General features: G+C 36.9%; 1 protein-coding gene across 6 annotated transcripts in view; it reads left to right on the top strand.

Annotated features, from left to right (window-relative positions):
- Positions 1–19639, top strand: part of LOC110449677 (ETS-related transcription factor Elf-4-like) — a 169405-nt gene that overhangs the window by 112259 nt on the left and 37507 nt on the right. Inside the window, exon 1 of one of the 6 annotated variants that reach the window (XM_021496694.1) lies at positions 9399–10334. The exons of the other annotated variants lie outside the window; for them this stretch is intronic. Within the exon in view, the coding sequence (XP_021352369.1) occupies positions 10136–10334 (199 nt within the window). The 5' untranslated portion in view covers positions 9399–10135. Of the gene's footprint in view, positions 1–9398; positions 10335–19639 lie in introns of those variants that run through there. 6 annotated transcript variants of the gene reach the window in all.

Here is a 19639-nt window from a genome sequence, read left to right as displayed (position 1 = left end):
TCTACAGTAGATGTGGACGGGAGGCGGGCAGGGTGACATCTACAGTAGATGTGGACGGGAGGCGGGCAGGGTGACATCTACAGTAGATGTGGACGGGAGGCGGGCAGGGTGACGTCTACAGTAGATGTGGACGGGAGGCGGGCAGGGTGACATCTACAGTAGATGTGGACGGGAGGCGGGCAGGGTGACATCTACAGTAGATGTGGACGGGAGGCGGGCAGGGCGTTGAAGCTTGTCAGAAGCTGTACCTCATATAGAGTGTGACAGCAATAATGACATCATCATTCAAAACCACAAATATGCAAGTAACCAAAACCGTTCTGTTTGACTTATGGAGATGAGGATTTACTCTTTATAAGTTCTAGTGGGTAGCCCTGGTACACACTTACCCCACATAACTTACATGCTAACTCTCCTCTTAATCTGGGTGTCATGCATTCTGCCAATCTAACTTGCATGTACTTCCCTATTGTCCAAATTGAAATTTTAGGTAGGTGTTTTATGAGACAATTTTATTTTACCCAGACTGTCTTTCTAAGGATTACAATAAAGAAATACCTGTTTGTAGTTGGTTTTTGGAAAGTATAGATAAATATGTTATGGGCTGGTTTTATAGATCATACCACAGAAACATATCGTAGTGTATAGACTTTAACTCATTCACCCCTGAAAATTGATAATGAACTATTCCAACCTTTGAATTGAAGGAGCTAGTTCAAATGTGCTTCAGGGGTGAATGAGTAATACATTTCATAAGTAGATGTTCTGTTATACCTGGTGATATGATTAACCAGGCAGTACCTGCTGAATTAATTAATCTGATGTTAGAGCAAGGTAATTGAGTGTTAAAAACGTGTACACTATATATTTCGTGCTGCAAAAAGGATTGATCTGTGTTATATTAGACAAGCACACGACTCGACGGTTACGATAGTAGTACTTTTAATTGTTTATTTTGTTTAGCATGTTGTAATTTCTGTTAGATAAACATAAGTCACGATCAACCAAGAATGATGTTTTATTTGCCTCCTGGAAAGTCGTTGTTTCAATTCGTCGATTTGACCTGAGTGGTTAATAGCCCACAAGTTCCAGCCAAATCATGACTTGCAGTACAAAATTACGATACAGCGTTCCTCATCCCAAATGTGTGATACAGTGAAAGTTCCCCATTATATATGTATATATGTGGCCTGAAAAATACATGTTTGTTATATATAGCTGATATAGGTACCAGCTGTGTGATAAAGTTCTATGCTAGAGATTAAAACAGTCACATTATAAATGCAATGCTCTCCTGAGGCCGGTTATAGTGTCAGCCTTTGTGCTGTAATGAGATTTTTTATGATATATATTTTCATTATTGAATTGTGTATAATATTGCTGTGTAGAAATCATTACCACAATGCTGTTGGTTGTTAAACAGTTCAACAGGCATATACTTGATTAATGCACCATCTCAACAATCAATTCTTAACAAAGGAAATAATTATCATCTCAACAATCAATTCTTAACAAAGAAAATAATTATCATCTCAAACTCTGACAATGAGGCTTCCATATCATTCCCCATTGTGTGTAATTGGGGCCATGTTTTTTCTTCTACATCTGATATATCATGATAGATCATTTCCCCCCAAAATTGACCCAACTAGTACGATTTCGTAATTCTCTAGCACGAACCATTTTGTTGATGACAACATGTTTTTAGATAAAAATGTAGATTTGAGTAATTGAGAGGTGTTATCGACATTGACATGAGATATGGTCGTGATACAGTGGTTACCTGAGCTGATAGTGATGTATCCCTCTGGGTACCTGTAACGATATCTGAAGTCTTACTTACCCCTCTAGGGACAGGTTACACCGTACCTGCTGGGGACATACATGATTGGTATATGTCAGTACTATAACTACTGGGTGATGTGGAGTGTCCTGCCCTGATAAACACATTGACCCCTATGGGGACACAATTGACCTGCACTGAGATCATATGGTTATCATAGTATATATATCATACAATAACTTGAATAGTATCATACTCTCATACATCTTATATATATATGTATATTGATCATTGCAATTGTTCCATCTGTAGGATTTTTTTCTGTGTATTGATCTAAAGACTTTGTTATATAATGATTTTACTGACTCTCCTGTCATATATTTTGTTATATAATGATTTTATTGACTCTCCTTTCACATAGTACCTGTGAGCTTGCATTATAATAAATCCGTCATTGTCTGGGTAACGTCAATGTTTCTGATATAAAACTTCTTTTACAAAACCATAAAGCCTATAGAGTCGGGCTATTTTGTCAGTAGCTTGTGCTGGTGAAGGGTTGGCACATGTGTTAAAATAAATTACCCTTACATACTTTCAAGTTCGCGTACATGGGTGAAGTGAGTTTAAAACTTTAAAACTAAATGACATGTACCCAGTTTTATGATCTCTGATGTTAAAATAAAAGTATCAAATGACTTATTCATTATAATATTGAGGTCTAGAGTCGTGACTTATTTATTGGGTTAGGACTATAAGTTGATTTAATTGCTAGGACCTTGTTTTTAAGAGACAGACAAAAACAAAAAGCTGTTACTTTGAGTAACTGATCAAACAGTTCCTTTACAAATGATGTTTTCCCTTTTCCTGATATGTATACCGCACCCAGTAGTCTTGTTGTTCAAAGAATTTTTGTTAAAAGTATAATTAACACTTCAAAGAAATTTTGAAATTATGCAATGAATTGAAGCAAAATTTTAAAGAAAAGTATTTCATTCATCTGATTATTAGTAATATTAGAGATTGACGTCATACTCTTACAGACATATATATATACACCTATATTGCATTACTTGATCTATAACAAGTTAAGGTAATATTTGTCATAATTGTGTGAACATTCTCATATCCCAGGGCTAGATTTTGTCAATTAAGTGCATTATGGCTCAGCGAATGCTGACGGTAGTGTTAGACATTGATGCATTCAGCGCTATTACAGGAAGACATTTGGTCATGCTCTGTTGGGAAGTTCATCCACATGACATAGGAAATGGAACTGATTTGATAACTCAAGCATGACTCCTTCCAGAATAAACCCTATCAAACATGTTTTTTTTATAATTTCCAAAGGATGTGATTTAATTTGTCGTGTTCGAGATTTACTTATTAAATGGTAATGGTCTATTATGAACCTGGTCACATTAGATATTTACTTATCAAATGGTAATGGTCTATATGTACCTGGTCACATTAGATATTTACTTATTAAATAGTAATGGTCTATATGTACCTGGTCACATTAGATGTTTACTTATTAAATAGTAATGGTCTATATGTACCTGATCACATTAGATATTTACTTATTAAATAGTAATGGTCTATATGTACCTGGTCACATTAGATGTTTGATTTTACTCGTAAAATGGTAATGATGTGTACCTGTGGGATGAGTCGGTGCTCGCTGTAGTAACTGAAGTGTTAAATCAGTTAAAAAGTTTCGTGACAAGTAGCACCATCACCAGTGTTACTTCAGATTAGACAACAGAAAAAATACAGTATTCAAATCCTTATCATACATTAAATATGATTTAACTCATTTACCCCTGAAGACACATTTTAACTCTCCTAATTTAAAGGTTGGAATAGTTCATTGTGAAATTTCAGGGGTGAATGATGTTAAAAACAGTATTTCATATATATGTACATCTTACAAACGTATTTTGTTGACTTTCAAAGACATGCATTGCTCTGAATTTCTGCATTAGATAGTGCATAATGGTATTGCCTGAATGTAATGCCCTGGGACTGTACATTCAGTAATATCATAAGGAACTTAATGGCCAATTTAAGGTGGAGATGTGTTTCACAGATAATGCTGATACCTGATGTATGCAAAGGAAAGGTGACCTGTTAATTATGTAGATATGTATAGACATGGTGATATAAATATCAGCAGGACCTGACATAGTGTGACGCAACTTTAAAACTGCCCCTGGTAGGTGTTGATTGTTAACTACGTATACACACAGGTATACAAGGGTGTACCTGCTTTGTCTGGCCTCGGGGTGGAGCCCTACCCCAGGGCACAGCAGCTCTAACACTGCATCAACAGGTATATACAAGGTTGTACCGGCTTTGTCTGGCCTCAGGGTGGAGCCCTACCCCAGGGCACAGCAGCTCTAACTCTGCATCAACAGGTATATACAAGGTTGCACCTGATTTGTCTGGCCTCAGGGTGGAGCCCTACCCCAGGGCACAGCAACTCTAACACTGCATCAACAGGTATATACAAGGTTGCACCTGATTTGTCTGGCCTCAGGGTGGAGCCCTACCCCAGGGCACAGCAGCTCTACCACTGCATCAACAGGTATATACAAGGTTGCACCTGCTTTGGCTGGCCTCGGGGTGGAGCCCTACCCCAGGGCACAGCAGCTCTAACACTGCATCATATTGACACGCACTTCCACTGTCAGGTTCGCAGTCTTTGTTCACTGGAGGACAGGTGATTTGAAATTCATCATCTGCTGGTGTTACATGCATTCCTTAATCTGTCTGGGTCAGATGTGCTCAGTTGGCTGTGAAATAGAAACTGCTATCTTCCTGTTTCAGTATTTGTCTTGTGAATACTGAAATAGCCCGACAGTTTTTTTACATATTCACATTTAATGCAAAACTTGAGTGGTGTCATGTATACTTCTTTTACATAAAATTATAGCTCCTTGTTGAAAGATTAAAACCTGGCCTGACTGGTTTTACAGTAAATGTTATGCTTCTCTATGAGAGGATCTTTCTATTGAATAAATCAAGTATTAAAATTGACTTTTTCTCTTTTATCATCAATGCTTTGAATGTTTGTCTACATGTAAAACAACAGGAAATAAAAAAATATTTAGAAATGTGTTGGTATGGATTATCTCCCTTTACACATTGTCTTGTTAGAATCCTGATCTTTAAGATTTAATTGATGAATGTGTAACATTTTGACTAGTGATGTTATGAGATGAAATGAGTAAAGTATATCTCCCCCAAGACTAAGCTGCCCTCTGTGGACGACATGTAGATGAGTTCAGTACCAATGAGTGGTGAAGCTAGCCTGGAGTAAGCCACAGAGCCTGTGTCTGTACACAGGCCTGTGATTGTTAGCCCATCCACATGTCTCAGCCCTGCATGTGACACTTGAGTTTGAAGTATGTGGGGATAAAATAGTGCTCCATTGTACAGTGTGTGGTACAGTGTACTGTACCCATGTAAACACCAGACCTGTTGAGCTGTGGTACAGTGTACTGTACCCATGTAAACACCAGACCTGTTGAGCCGTGGTACAGTGTACTGTACCCATGTAAACACCAGACCTGTTGAGCTGTGGTACAGTGTACTGTACCCATGTAAACACCAGACCTGTTGAGCCGTGGTACAGTGTACTGTACCCATGTAAACACCAGACCTGTTGAGCCGTGGTACAGTGTACTGTACCCATGTAAACACCAGACCTGTTGAGCCGTAGTAGGTTAACAAATTACAGTCGGTTTCATTGCTCAACAAATTACATCCATTATTACTCATTAAACGGGAGACAGATTTCTCCTTACTCATAGCCCCTCCATAACTTTATACCTCCTCACATTTGATTGAAGAGGATTAGTGGAAAGCTAAGATATGTTTGTATATTTATAGACATCAACATTCATTTCCCTGAAACAACTTATTTGTCATCCAATTTTTTGTTGTACTATACATTGTTGAGCTGGTTGCATTTTAATTGTTTGAACTACCAAACAGGTGCTTCAGAGAAATGATAATGGGATTTATAATTTATTTGTATATAGTGATATCAATTTATCTTGTTGGATAGGTTATGTTATAAATGATAAGAGAAGTTGGCTGCCAGGAAATGTTCAAAGGACCAAAGTCTGGAATGTGAAAATTTGCATGATGTATTGGTGCAGCGACATGTCTAGTTGGATAAACCACACGTCTAATATGCAGTAAAATCATAGTGGCACCAAATAATGTTGATAGATTCCCTCGCAAGATCATTTAAATTTAACAAAAACACTATCGTTGATCTGTTGGTAATTTGTATGATGTAACAGATGTACCAGTCGAGGTAGCCAGACGGTTTCCATGTGGTTACAAGTTGGACGAGTAAATCACACGCCACAGATTTAATCGTGTAGTGCTTAAGTTTTTTTCTGGAGATATGTATTTTGACTGATAACTTAAGAAGGAATGAGGAATTCTGCAGTAAAAATCATCATCCCTGTTGTAATAATCAGACCCCAGCTCACAGCAAGATGTCTCGGTAACACTGAACACCCAACACTGGGAATTGTTACAGAAGGAAAAATAATCATAATACTCAATTACGCAATGTGACGGGGAAAATTCGGTATGACTTGTAAAGAGTAAGTGTTGATAGTTCATGCTCAGACTTGTGATGTTTGATTTATTTACCAATCTGGTATGGCGCACTTTCCCAGCGGAAACCTCCCAGTGTAATAGGTGCTGTTTAGATGTGTGTCAATTTACTACCAGCACACATACACAAACGTTCCTGAAAGTCTTATTGTGTAAAACCCTAATGTATCCGATTGGAGGTCTGCTGTACCTATATGGAACAATGAGAGCAAGGTCATAATATGGTTATAACTAGGTTATGACTTGACCATGACAAAGGGAAAGCAAGGTCATAACATGGTCATGTCAGAACTAGGTCATAATATGGTCACACCAAGATAATTGCATCACCATAACAACGTCATACAATAAGATTACAACTAGGTCACTGTTATGAAATTGTAAGGACCTACAAGATTGTAACATAAGTCCACTAAAATGTCATATCAAGATCACTGCAGTAACGTGACAAGGTCATAGGAAGGTCATGTCAAGATCATGCACTGCAATAATATAACAAGGTCACAGCAAGGTCATAACACTAACTCTGAAATAAAATAGCAAGGTCACAGAAAGGTCATAACACTAACTCTGAAATAATATAACAAGGTCACAGCAAGGTCATATCATGGTCAATGATATGCAATATCATACTGAATAACACAAGGTCATTGATAGTCAAGGTCGGAAGGATGTCATTGATTCTTACTGTGGGGGGTCACTGCAGGCACATGTTTGTGTTTGGATCGGTATATCCTTTCAAGCGTGATCACCATGTTGCTGGTCTGATCACTATAAGTGCTGCATGGGAAGGGTTTCTGTCTTATATAAAATGCATGTACTTAGAGCAGTGATCCTCACAACATATCCGTTTTATTCAGTAACATATGGACGGGGGTTAAAGCTGAGGGCTTAGGTATGAATGATTTTTTTATTAGTAGTAATAACCTTACGTATTTCAAAGAATTTTTTTTATGGTTATCTGCATACACAAAGCCATATATAATAACTGAGATGATTTTCATTCATTGTCACCGACAACATACAGATCTGTGTATGGAAACAATGAATTGAGATTGAAGACGATTGAGACGTAGTTGTGGATGATCCCTGGTTTGTGATGAGACAGGTCACTATAGTGTTGTTTAGGGATACATGCCAACTTTGATGGGTGTCCCCTGATAACCTGACCCCTGCAAATCTGATAAGGAAACAACAAGGTCAACCAAAGTAGTGTCACCATCACAGGACTACTGATACAGCCCCTCCTCCCCAGTGTCTGGCGTAAATAGTTCATGTCTGTCCCAAACAAAGCCAGGCTGCTTTTGTAAGGAATAAAAAGCCAGGTCTGAATGTTTCGATTGGCTTAATTCTAAAAGAAAACGTAATGAATTGTGTGGTTTTGTGTATGAACCTAACTAGGCCAGGGCGGCTTGTGTATCTATGGCCTGCCTATCAGTGAATCAATATTGATTCTGGGCTCACCTGTAGGAAGTACAGGGGAAGTCAGTGGACTTGATAAGGTCTACCTGTGAGTTTGAGATTCCTGTTATGGTGGCCAATGCAGCTCATGTGATATGTCATTTCCTCATTATGTACCTACAACAATTGTCCACTTGTATACAGCTCCTCCAGGCCTAGCTAGCCACTGTGTATATAACATTGACCTAAGTGGTCAGATTTGGAAGCAGTCCATATAATTTAAATCTATCCTGTATGTGGTATAGCTACAGGTCCCAAGGTCACAGGGTGGGACTGCAGTCTCCCTTAAAAGGTGGGAACTTGAAAACACTTACCTGTGTGGTGATTACCAAACAGGTTTATGGTATTAAACACAAAATCCTGAAGAAATTTATCTGAATAGTATATACTACCGGGAAAACTGTTCATAGTGGTGAACATGAACATGCTTTTAACATTTGGCTATGTCTAGCTCCATTGAATAAAATAATAGATGTAAAAATACCGGTATAGAAATTATCCCCAGTTAAAGCCTTTATATATGTAGTATTTCATTGCTGAATGTATACCAAATACCAAAAACCTAGTAAAGGTCGCCAGTAATTTCATGTCTTGGAAAAAAATCTTGCCAAAGTTTGGTTGGGTGTTATAAGAACACGATATGCTAAACAGAGTATTTCCTTAACTAAACAGAGTATTTCCTTAACTAAACAAAGTATTTCCTTAACTACCGAGCAACAGCTGGTCTCCATGCAGGTGTTCGCATTTGCAGATCGCCAAACGTTTGTAAATAAAAAATTCTGTAAAAAAAAATTGGCAAGAATTCGGCATCTTAATATGCCATTAATTTTCTTTGTTTTTTGTTCAGTGATCAAAGTCAATTTATTGGACAATGTCGAGACTATTGGTGTAGCCTGTTACTTTGATGTGATTAAATTAATATGCTGTAGAAAAAAAAAGTAGAAACAATTGTGACTGGAAGGTCAACATTCTGTGAATTTTAAACATACATTTGTTCAGTAATGGTGTTTTTTCCGCTTCCATGGACGTGTTTAATGTGTTGGCCAGTTTCCATAAATGTTATTGTCGGCTACTGAATTGGGCTACTCACAACATGCTCTGTAAGTTTATTGTAAGGTTATTACTGATTTCATTTCCTGATCAGCAAACCAACAGCTTAATATAAATACACACAGGCCTGTCCACTGCTCTTGTAATCAATAGGTTCACTGAGGGGAGAAAAAACGTAGGATTTCCTACCAGGCATTTCAATAGTCCTGTTCATTTCCTACCTGTACATAGGTGTATTTTACATTTGTTTCCTCTACCTGGGCTGAGGTGTATTGTGTGGACTGCCTAACTACCTGTATTCCTTTTGAGATTATATTCAATACATAGTCACACACACATACATACACATGAAAAAGAAGTTTTATTCTTACGAAAGATTTCCTATTTACATGAAATAATTAAATAGAAGGGTCCTGACCTGGGAGTTTTGTGGTCATGTGACAAAGGGCCTGAGTTGACAAACTGAAGAGCAGCCGACTTATGTTAAAGCTAGCCAGAGGGCCAGGCCGAGCCACTACTACCAGTACACAGTACACACACAGAGATGTGACTTCCTGTGTAGAGTGTGTTCAGTGACACAGTCTACTTCCTATCCAGATTGGCAGTGGAAGCCAAGGGGAGCACTACTACTACACACGCCACGCTGTACTGTATACAAGGTTACAGCAACGTTTGTTGTCTTCTATCGCTGTATTCCTCTGCTGTTGACATGGTGGCAGTGGTGGACTTACAGTATAGCCACATCATGTGTTACATTTATTAGGCCATTACAACATAAAACACCTTCTCACCATTTTCTGTGTCAATTCCGCTACATTGACTGGTGGTGAGGCGACACATTTTTGTCACAGTTGTTTTTACAGTCGTAAAAATTGTGATTCATTTTATAAAATTTTGGATTTATGATTACTAATTACGACTATATGAAGAGATGTGGTGTTGTGTGTACTGTGAGTGTACTGAGTAACTCTGGTATTGCTGTCACCATTACCAGTCTGTGGACTTGTATCCTCACTACGGCGTGTGACATGTGTGTAAAAACTACATAATTGTTTGTTACAATGAAATTCTACGGTTCAAATCAATCTATGGTATTTATAACCTGTACTGTTGGTGAAAGAAAAATAGATTCGTAAGTGGACCGGTATATTTGAACAAGTGTCAGATTTTGTGGATTGTGTGGAAAAAAATTACAAAAAAGTCGACATGATGCATTTAGAAGGATTACGAATGGAATATGACACGACACCAGTGTTGGATTTGTCTATTAGAAAATACCGACGAGAATCAGTAGACTCTTGTTCAGAACAAGGGCTAGATTTAACATCGGATTCGAGACGAGATGTAGATGGCGAAAACAAGCCAGGAGGCAGAACATACAAGAAAAATCTTATGAAAAGATATCGTAAGTTTTATAATTACTTCCTAAACAATCTTGTGGTAATACTAAAACAGCACACCAGGAGATTGTGAATCACGTTTTGCTTGTTTGAATATATGTGTCGTTATAGTAGAAATTGTGCCTTTTTGTGAGACGATTTTCACATTTATCTAGTTATGAACGAGGTTCGATTGAAGTTTTAACAGGTCTATTAGGTGACAGTTATTGTAAGATGAATTGTTAGTGTGACTTAGTTTGGTCCTTTGTAACAAGAAGGACATGTTTATAAGTCTTCGTGATGTAACATGTTTGACTGCGATCGCCATGTATCTACCATAGATACCTATACCGTGGGGGTCCATACTATGGCTGAGAAGTTTCATAACTTCTGTACTTAAACTTGTAATTTAATTATTTAAAGCCACACAAGTTTATGTAAATCTGGTATAATTGTTATACAACCTTTTTACAACAACTTCTATGTTTTACTTATTGTTATGCGTTTTATAATTTTGTATCGATATTTGTTAACTTGTGTATATTAAATAAGTGTTTAAGTAATTTGGGTGTGTATATAAGTGTATTATAATCGACAACACGTGTAAATACAAGTCATTATGATGAAGTTAACCAAGTTAGTTTAACCTGCAAGCCACGATGTAACTCAGCTCCGTGTTTGATATCAAGGTGTGACGCCACATATTATAAAAATCTGGTTTACGTTGGAAACGTAATACCAACCAACCTGTACCTAATGGTAGGGAGGAGTGTAATAGGAAATGAATAATGATTAAATCTGAGGTGAATTACGTAATCAAATAGTGAATACACCCCCTCTCACACCTATTTGTATAGATTTAAAATTTGTCATTTAAAACCAGTCTTGTGGAAAGAATGGCAAAACATTCATATGCATGACTTGCACAATCGTTTGCATAAAACAATTTGGAAACTGTTTAAGTGGGTCACAAGATTGATTTCACTTTTTAGCAAGGGATTAAACCCTAAAGTAGGTACATAAGGAAGTTTATAAAATTTTCATTTCAAGGATATGACAATATGTTTTAACATGTTGTTCAAGGAGTTTTGTTCCGCAACTAAAAGGAAGAAGATTTATTTTATAGGTACAAAATATCATAATACACAATTGCTAATATTGTTAAATAATCTATAGAAAAAATCTGTGGCATTTTGAATAATAGGACATGATGATATAATAAAAGCATGATGTCAGACATTCAACCAACATTTACTTGTCCATACAAGTACCTCTATACGTCTGATACGAATTATTCCGGAAGTGTTTTATCAGCTGTTTTGCCAAAAATGTTATCTTAGCAACATTCAAGTTACATCTGTTGCTATAAAAATACCTCTACCACTTACTCAAAAAACCTTCAAACAGGACATTTCCACAATGCCATAGTTTCATTTATTAAATTGAGTCGAGAAAGAAGCAGAATATAGCGATAAAATGTATGATTAAAATTGTCATTCACACATAAACATGTAGATTATATATGACATTTGATTTAGTAAAGGCAAGCGAGACTATTTAAAGTGGGTTGTTATCAGGCATTGCCTTGCCATATGGGATGTCTTCCTGTTATCTTATCACAGACAAATGTGTAATAATACAGATATTGGCTATAGGGTAGCAAGTTGAAGGTTGGATACTGAAACGAGATAAGATTCAGGCTGTGTGCTGTGTATTTAGTTGATTCTTACCGACTCTGTTTCCTGATATTACACCACTTTAATATTATATCACACAAGATTGAAATGATTGATACTGGTAGTTTATACGGTCAGTAGATTATGGCATGGTAAATTGTGTCTCTGATGTAGTAGTAGTAGTGTAAGCCAGTTTATATAGTAGCAGCATAAAGGAGTTTATGATGCAGATGTTTAAGGTCAATATTGACTATACTTGTGGACTGTGGTATTGATTATATTGACCATACCTGTGGACTGTGGTATTGATTATATTGACTATACTTGTGGCCTGTGGTATTGATTATATTGACCATACCTGTGGACTGTGGTATTGATTATATTGACTATACCACAGTCCACAGGTATGGTCAATATAATCAATACCACAGGCCACAAGTATAGTCAATATAATCAATCCCACAGTCCACAGGTATTGTCAATATAATCAATACCAGTCCACAGGTATGGTCAATATAATCAATCCCACAGGCCACAAGTATAGTCAATATAATCAATCCCACAGTCCACAGGTATTGTCAATATAATCAATACCACAGTCCACAGGGATGGTTAATATAATCAATACCACAGTCCACACGTATAGTCAATATAATCAATACCACAGTCCACAGGTATGGTGAATATAATCAATACCACAGTCCACAGGTATTGATTATATTGACCATACCTGTGGCCTGTGGTATTGATTATATTGACCATACCTATGGACTGTGGTATTGATTATATTGACCATACCTATGGACTGTGGTATTGATTATATTGACCATATCTGTGGACTGTGGTACTGATTATATTAACTATAACTGTGGACTGTGGTATTGATTATATTGACTATACCTGTGGACTGTTGTATTGATTATATTGACTATACCTGTGGACTGTGGTATTGATTATATTAACCATACCTGTGGACTGTGGTATTGATTATATTGACTATACTTGTGGACTGTGGTATTGATTATATTGACTATACCTGTGGACTGTGGTATTGATTATATTGACCATACCTGTGGACTGTGGTATTGATTATATTGACCATACCTGTGGACTGTGGTATTGATTATATTGACCATACCTGTGGACTGTGGTATTGACCATATAGTATACAATATAGATCATATACCTTTATTATTGATTATACTGACCATACCTGTGGTACTGATTATATATTACTGTAATACAAATCACAAGTAGCATGTACCCTGCAATGTCAGCTAGTCATACAGGCAGAGAAAATATCAAAACTGGATCAAATATTCTTGATCAAACTTAAAGGCCTATATTTTTCAGAAATATCAGGAATTTTTTAGTTTCGCATAAAGGCAAACCTACATAAGAAAATTACCATTGGTGTAAGGAAATGCTTACTAGTGTAAGGAAATGCTTACTTGTAATAATGAGGAAGTATTTGCTGATAATAAGGAAATCAGTTGAAAAAAAAATGAAATAAATAAGAACGGAAANGATTTAGATGGCTGGCAGGTTGTGTAGTTATACCACTATTCTAGGTGATTTAAGCTGTACAAAAGGGGAGACAGGATCTCCCAGAAACCACCTGAGGACAGTGGGTCTGTACTCATTACCATAGAGCAGATGGTCGTATCACACTTTAACACACCTGACCTGGTACAGCTCATTCGTCTCCCACATTCGACTATTTAAAAAGGAAGTCGTTCCTTTTAAATCCTTAAAGTTTAATTATATCAATTAAAAAAAAAATGTAAAACAAATATTTACTTTTATTTGGACAAATCATATTTTTCGCCTTCAGCATTGTATCTTGTATAGAAAAAAATAGATAGATTTTATTTTACTTGCATGTAGGATTAAATTGATGTCTTTATTTTTTTGCTCTACCAATCAGTGACGTGTATACATGTCTATAGAGTTCTTATTTACATCAAAATAGTGATAAAATTATATCAAAGGTAGGTTATTATTGTACTTCCTCGGTATTGTCAGGGTCACAATATGGGTAGCATTCCTATTTCCTCATCAGTGGCCTCTCATGTCAACCTCCTATTCTTGATGGCTAGTTGGCCAACAGTGTAAACTCCTCCATGGCTTATTCTACTGTTACATGAGCCAGTCAATAGCTAAGGACAGCTGCCACCAGAACAAAAGGCTCCAAAGCCAGCCATATTTGTCTCTTCTAACTTATACCTAAACCACCTTGCAAAACAGGAAATACAATATCGGCAAGTCTAAAAGGACTTAAAAATAGATTTGCTCCACATCAAATATGGTGGTGGCGGAAAGCTGGAGATAATATTGATTGAACTGTGTGGAGTGATCACAGCCGATTGGCCTGTAGTATATATGTGGACTACATGTAATATAATTTAACAATGTCTGTCTCCTCAGTGATCACATAAACAAACCCACTGTTACCAGCTAGCAGAAATGTTAACAGGCAAATGTATTTTCTTACATGCATGATTATTTTTATGTTTTTTATAAATAAAAAACATGATGTTGTTCTTCTATAATAGCTCTACTGTTTTATCTACAGAAAGCTGGGTTGCATTGACCTTAATATATAATACCAACATTTCCTTTAATAGCTAATTGACACTTAAACGTGGAATACAATTCTCAGATTAGGTTATTTTAGGTTCCTGATAATGGTATCTATATTAGGTTAACCCTTCCCCCCTGATTGCTGACAATAGACTCTCCACATCCTAGTGATTTAGGTCAGTTCCCATAGGTTGAAGGGGTCGTGGGGTTCCAATGTTTCACACAAGATATGAAATGTCTTGTTGTGGTTTTTATTTTTCTGTACTTGTATGTACTTCCTGTTCACAGCCAAATTTTAATGGCTTAGCAGAAATTAGGCGACTACGATTTTGTAGCAGACAGCCTAACAGGAAAAGATAGATATCAACTTCCGGATATTTAGATGTTGACTTATTAACGTGGTAAGTTTAACCTATCAAGTCAGGTGCATTTCAACTCATTTTTATATATTTAATAACAAAATTAAAGGAAACAAATGTTATTATTTTTTATTTTTTATAAATTGAGTTTTTTACGTTCACAGATTATTTGTGTACACATTAGAGAATATCAATGATGTCAGGAAAATCCAAACCTGTATCTACAGCAGCTGTTTAACCTGATATGTAAAACAGCGACTTAACGTTCCCCAGTCTGTATACTACTGCCTGATGTAAATCCCTATCCTGCCTGACAACGGCTGACGAGGAAAAAAGACGATTCGTCGATTTGATACAGCAGTAGAGCATATGTTAAATGATTAAGATAACGATGTTTTGGTAATTAAAATGAAATCATGCCTGCCCGTACAGAATATTCAAGATACTATACAGACATTTTCTGTCTATTTGGCCCATATTTCATCTACATGTTATTGAAATCAAAATTTGCATTCAATAAAATTTGCATTGAAGGAAAATCAATATATCAAAGTTATGCATTTATGCATACAGAGTATCAATGTACTGTAACGGAGCGGGTAAACTATCACTGTACGTACCTATTGTTCTCCTAATACAGTAGGTCAGAATTTACATACGAAAACAATTAAAATAGACCGGCCTATCTTGGGTCTGGCCATTTGTGGGCCTGCTTTAACGTGTTGTCTGATACAATCTAATCTGTTCCATCATTATCTATGTGCTTTGTAAGTTAAATGTTGGGTATTGTTTAATGCTGGCCAGAACCAGAATGAGATATTTTATAGGGATGTGATCTTGTGGATAATGACACTAGGTCGTGTCTGGAACGGGTCATTAACATTTTGTGGTTTGATATATAAGGTTTTGAAATATTATTCTATTGACCACGTATTTCCCTAAGCAATTATCATAAGTAGTAAACGTATACTTTATTAATATTAAAATTAATACACATAAAAACTAAACAAACAACACAGGTGACAAATTATCAAAAAAATAAAAATAAAAATCAACAAATCACTTGCATAAAATAACATGAACTTAACAAAAATAATAGAGATATTATTGTCATGTGTGAAGACTGTATCAAATTCAAAACTTGATTTACTTGATTATAACTACAAATTTGTTTGAAGCAAAATACAATCAAGTGTGTACATGCATGTCCACAGAAAACGCTGCCAGATAATAATATGCTTACATTCTCCAGCAAATATTAGCATGAACAAACATATGTAAATAGAAATTGGACTCTCCGTGTACTCTACTGTCAGGAAGCCACCTAGTTCAGCAAGAGTACAGGATAAACTGAAAAGTATTTACCGACAAAAATATGCGTCAGATAATTGGTGTTAAATGTGACCTTGTCATGCTTTTCTAACAGTTTATTTAAAAAGGAACTATAAAAGAATTGTACATCACATTTTGTACATGTCTCCGATCTCTTGGTATCTATATCAGAATGTTGAGAATGAATCAATTTGTTGTTGGGGCACCGCTGTGTATCAAGTTGCTAATGGTGAAATAATAGGAAACATACTTTGTAGTACCAAAGCAATGATGATAGGTGATTAAAGCTGACCAGTAGACTAGATTAAAGCTGACCAGTAGACTAGATTAAAACTGACGAGTAGACTAGATTAAAGCTGACCAGTAGACTAGATTTAAGCTGACCAGTAGACTAGATTAAAACTGATGAGTAGACTAGATTAAAGCTGACCAGTAGACTAGATTAAAGCTGACCAGTAGACTAGATTTAAGCTGACCAGTAGACTAGATTAAAACGGATGAGTAGACTAGATTTAAGCTGACCAGTAGACTAGATTTAAGCTGACCAGTAGACTAGATTAAAGCTGACCAGTAGACTAGGTTTAAGCTGACCAGTAGACTAGATTAAAACTGACAAGCACGTTGATATAGTGTATGGAATCACTAGGGACAGCAGCAGGATGGTCAGTCTACAGGGAAAACTGACCAGCACATAGATGGTGTATAGTATCACTAGGGACAGCAGGATGGTCAGTTTACAGGGAAAACTGACCAGCACATAGATGGTGTATAGTATCACTAGGGACTAGGGACAGCAGGATGGTCAGTCTACAGGGAAAACAAACAAACAGTGATGATTGCCTAATAGATGCTCAGTATCTTGGCAGATTTCACTGCTAATTACAGCTTTGTTTATACAGTAAGATGTACTGTACCACAGTCAGGAACATAAGGTCCTTTCCTTCCAGGAAGAGGGGGGAGGGGGGGGGGGGGGCAGTAATTACCACTGTATTATCTGACCAGACTATTATTTCTACCTTGTGTGTAAACATGTAACCTTGTCATTTATTGTGTCATGTCGTGAGGTAGTTATATGTCTTCATAAATCTAACTGTTCTTTGATGTTTCATGTCCGCTATTTAATACACATGTTATGCACATGCATTAACTGTCACTGGCAAATATCTCATTTAAGGATTTTTTTTATTCATATTCGCACTTTTAGCTGTGTATATATATATATTTACATTGATTCAGAACAATTTATTCAAAGTTCTGCTGATTTCTCCACAGTTTCAGTGGGGTAGATTTTGTCAGCACCATGTGACTTGTACTCGTCAACAAAGTGATGTGTTGTTGTTATCATAACAAGCAAGTGGCCGCTGTAGGAATAAAAAAGTATGTTCAGTTAGGCTTACAAAGTCCCCTGAAGGTAAACACTTGTCCGGTACCACTAAGTTGAGAAGGAGGTAGCGTGGGCAGGTGATAGCGTAGGACAGGTAATCGGGATGATAGATATATAAGATACTACAACAAATAGGAGGGAGGCGGATACGCTACCTGGCTGGGGGTGATCTATCACAGTAGCTACATCAAGATCAGTGGTCGAAGTGACAGGCAGCTGTTCCATGAGGCTGAACTATGCCATGTATAAATATTGCTTTATCATGTGGCATGAGCGGCCTCTACTGTGATGTGCCACTTTGGTGGCAATAGATGTAGTGGGCTAGTAATAAACCGGTGCTACAGCCTAACTTGACCAATTAGTGGCCATCAGGAAGTGGTGAGATTAGACACTGTATTGAGGCTCCAGGTCACCAGGTTACAGTCGCCACCACCATGGCAGACAAAGTTATTCTCTACCTCACACTGAACACCTAATTAATTGTCCATCAGGTAATGGCGACCAGTCAGTGTGTGATAGAGCTGTACATGGTCTGTGGAAGGACAAGGTCATAAATCACCAGGTTATGGTCAGTGTGGGTGGGTGACAGATATATGGGAGAGATTTCACAGCCTTGCCAGGAATGCCAAGGGTCATTTCCTCTTGTTTTCTCTAGCCATCAGGTGGAAGTGAGCAGGAGTTCACGAGCTAGCTGGTAGGGGGAGTTGTTGTTTATACTGACAAGATCAATGGAATGGCATCATTACTCTTTATCAGCAGGAGAAATGACAGCTCCTTATCACTACTGTTGCACAGGAAGAATCCCTGAGGCCTGTTGCACAACATTTTGTTTCAATTTCTCTCCTATTAATGATAAAGGCCTAATGCAGTACATTCCTGTTTGTTTTGTCGGCAGGTTGTGCTGGTAACCGCTAATACAAACCATAAATAGGGCACGTCAAGGTTTCTGGACTCCTGATGAATGTGACTGTATGAGGGAAAACAATGTTGTGTATTACTTCTGTCAAACTCCAAACTATAATATTGCCTGCCTCTAGTGATCTCTCAGACATTTTTATTACCGGTACCGCTGGCCGATGTAAATGTCAATTTTCCTTCAAGAATTCCAATTGGGTCTTTTATGTGGCTGGAGTTGTACAAAAGAGGCATTGTACCTTCCGAAAATAAATGACAAGATGGGGGCTCATTGATGTACCAAGTGTGGAGAATGTGAAAGTGTGTGTGTACTTTTATATTGAGGAGACGTCAGTGCTAGCGCATGGTGGCTTCCCCAAATAAGTTTTACAGTTTGTAGTTCACAGTGTGTACTTTCAGTGCTCATTTGTAGCAAGAGATTAAACCGTGAGGAGACAAAACACTGTTTAGGAAGTACATCTCCGTGAGAAGTATTGTACTTATAAACTGTTCTACAGCTTACACACAAATCAAATGTGTACTTTACTCAATCCAGTACGGAATGTGGTCAAATCCCTTAACTTAAAACTCATTAATTTAACTGGATATTGCTTTTATAAGTTGATAAAATACTGTAAAGTTCATTATTTCATTGAAGTGCTACCTTAAAACAAATGTTCAAAACAAAAATACTATGATTTTATCTAGTCGAAATATTCAAACTATAAAATGTAACAATTTCCTGGAAGTATATGACGTAAATTTACTGTGTAGTACCAGTGTAAGTGATCTGTTTGTAAGTTAGCTGAATGTTATACCGTACCTATTCAAAGAATCGATAGCACACCGCAAACACAAACTACCATTTATACTTCATGTGTTCAAATTTGTAAAGTGCTGATATTGAATTTAAGACGGCAGATGAATTGCCCCCAGCAGAGACTTCTCGAGATTCTCAAAGCTGATGAGGAATTGATATCAATTTCAAGTGCACAGATGTCCTACCATACAAATCTCTAACGATATTCAAAACCTCTTTGATTATATTTTGATGATTTCAGAGAAATTATCATCATACACAATCGATAATTAAGGCAAAAATT

The sequence above is a fragment of the Mizuhopecten yessoensis genome, unplaced genomic scaffold, assembly GCF_002113885.1.
Source record: "Mizuhopecten yessoensis strain PY_sf001 unplaced genomic scaffold, ASM211388v2 scaffold4783, whole genome shotgun sequence".
NCBI classification, from domain to species: Eukaryota; Metazoa; Mollusca; class Bivalvia; order Pectinida; family Pectinidae; genus Mizuhopecten; species Mizuhopecten yessoensis.
This window is presented reverse-complemented; position numbering and strand designations above follow the sequence as displayed.